At 36.6% G+C, this 2303-nt stretch overlaps 1 protein-coding gene across 1 annotated transcript; it reads left to right on the top strand.

Annotated features, from left to right (window-relative positions):
• Positions 1–274: 274 nt before the first annotated feature.
• C2H2orf66 (chromosome 2 C2orf66 homolog) lies at positions 275–2023 on the top strand. The gene is made up of 2 exons (XM_036747403.1): positions 275–415; positions 1841–2023. Exons 1-2 carry the CDS (start codon positions 275–277, stop codon positions 2021–2023), a joined length of 324 nt encoding a protein of 107 aa, XP_036603298.1.
• Positions 2024–2303: the final 280 nt, after the last annotated feature.

Genomic DNA, 2303 nt, shown 5'->3' with positions numbered 1-2303 from the left:
GCAGAGAAGAGACGATTAAGGCACAGTCAGGTTTTCTGCATTTTCCTAATTCCTTTCCTTTCATGGACTACTTCAAACTAAACATCTGGATGTTTATTCTTCTTTTGTAGGTGAAAAGTTCTACGGAGGCTAATGCTCTCTCTCTCCTCCGCTTTTTTTCTCACTCTTTTGTCCTCCTATTTTCTTTCTTCCTTTTCCCTGTCAATTCCTGTTTTTCCCCTCTGCCTGAGTCTGTAGCCTCATTCTTTCCTTCATCCTTCCTTTCTTACTGTCTATGCATCTCTTCAGCATGTCCCGGGCGATGCTTCTGCTGCCTCTGTGCATAGCACTCATGCCTGTGAGGCTGGGTCAGGGAGCCCCACTGAAAGAAGAGGAGAAATGGAAACCACTAGACAACCCCAGAAACAGAGATCTGGTAAGACAATCTCATTGGGACTGACAGGAGTAACAGTCACTGTTCACCTCCGTATACACTGCATTATGAATTCTGGTTAAGAGCAGCAGTGATATGTGTCAAGTAACCACTGAGGTGATAAGATTGTTCCACTAGGATCTAGTTTTGCTTTTGTTGGCTGGTTTTTATGTGGCTCTAAAGGTTAGTTTCAATGTGTTTTTTTTTCCTTGTGTGGAGATGATCATATAAATGCAGCTAATGTACAGGATATATAATCTCAATTTCTAATACAAACACAAACTCAAGACCAGAATAGGCAGTTTGCTTCCTACCCGGATTAGATTTCCCTGCTGATGAAAAGAAGTTTGCATAAGCCCAATGCTTCAAAGATGCAATGGAAAATTTGAAAACTGGTAGCATATTTTCACTAGTTACCAGGCAATATTTTAAATGTAGAGTCACATGGAAAATACAGTGACTTTACAGAAAAGATCAAATGAGGTCTCACTAAAATGAACAAATACAGTGAATAGAATGGAATTTTAAAAAAAAAATCTATGTATCTATATTTCTTTATATTTATATACATATATACTTTCTAAAGAAAAGGATGCAAATGTAACAATGGAAGATTTTTGGTAAGAACTGAAAACATTTCACAGGTCTTTTGGGTTCACATACTAGAGGACATTAAAAAGTCCAAGTCTGAAAAAAGCTCTCACAGATGGCCCTGATTTATACCTTTGTTAGCAGTTGCTGTAGAGAAACTCAAAATTCTGATTACTCTGAAGCCCAAGTTAACATCTATTTCAATAGTCATAGGTACTGAAAATGAGAATAATTTGCTCCAGGAATGTAGTGCTCTTAAATGTCCTGTATTATTCAAAACTCAGCTCAAATGCCAACTCTTAAATGAGGCCTTTCCTGATTCCTGTCGTCAGTTGTATACCACTCTCCCCCCCATTACCTTGTATTCATTTTAGATGTATTTTGTATATATTTATATATGTACATGTTCTTTCCTCCAATAGAATATGAGTTCATTGAGGGTAGGGGATGTTTCATTTTTATCTTTGTATTCTCACATCTTGCACAGTGCTTTGCACATAGTAGGTACTTAATGAACGCTTATTGCTAGATTGGCCTCCATATTTCTGCCACTTGAATCTCAGAATCATGGATCTATAAGGGAGTTCAGAGGCTGCCTAGGCCAAGCTGTAGTAGGCATCGTGTGTAGTTAAGATATACAGAAAAATGGAAAGGAGGGATGTGATAGAGAGTGAAAAGTGGTTAAAAATTATATACTGTGTATTGTATTTTTGTTCTATAGTTTGTTCCTTTTAAGCACTAAATTGGTTTCAGGAACACAGAGAAAAAGAGGGAAAAAAACCCACTTGTTAAGGTATATACTTGACACATTTTCGAAAGTGTTAATTGTTTATTCAGTTTTTCAGAACGCTCCAGGCATATTTTTTGAGAAGAGGCCTTGATCTTGAGAAGGTTCCAAAAACTTTCTACATAAACAACGAGAAACCTTGGCCTTCCTCCTTCCACTCAGATCCCATTACTTCTGCGTTTACAGATTATGAGGAGCAGAAAAACTCCTTTTCCAATGACTTCAGAGGCTGAAACTCTATTCAGGTAAAAATGAGCATTTTGTTCCCAATCACAGTAAGCACATGAGGATCTATCATATAAAAGGGATACTGATAATACCTGTATTACCTTTTTCTCCCCAGAAGAACAAGTTGACATTGTTAATTATTATCATTATCTTTAAGACCTAATCTAGTTCTACTTGAGTAACATAATTGACAGTCTAGTTTTAAAAATGTAAGACATTGCTGATTATAATATTTTAACATATGTACATGGGTAGAAGTGTATTAAATAGTATGATGACCGTAAA

This window comes from Trichosurus vulpecula, chromosome 2 (assembly GCF_011100635.1).
Source record: "Trichosurus vulpecula isolate mTriVul1 chromosome 2, mTriVul1.pri, whole genome shotgun sequence".
NCBI classification, from domain to species: Eukaryota; Metazoa; Chordata; class Mammalia; order Diprotodontia; family Phalangeridae; genus Trichosurus; species Trichosurus vulpecula.
This window is presented reverse-complemented; position numbering and strand designations above follow the sequence as displayed.

Bases quoted from the DNA above. Each gene is read 5' to 3' on its own strand.
- C2H2orf66 (XM_036747403.1), top strand. From the start codon at position 275: ATGCATCTCTTCAGCATGTCCCGGGCGATGCTTCTGCTGCCTCTGTGC. The intron at 416-1,840 runs GTAAGACAATCT...TTGTTTATTCAG, and splicing joins ACCCCAGAAACAGAGATCTG to TTTTTCAGAACGCTCCAGGC.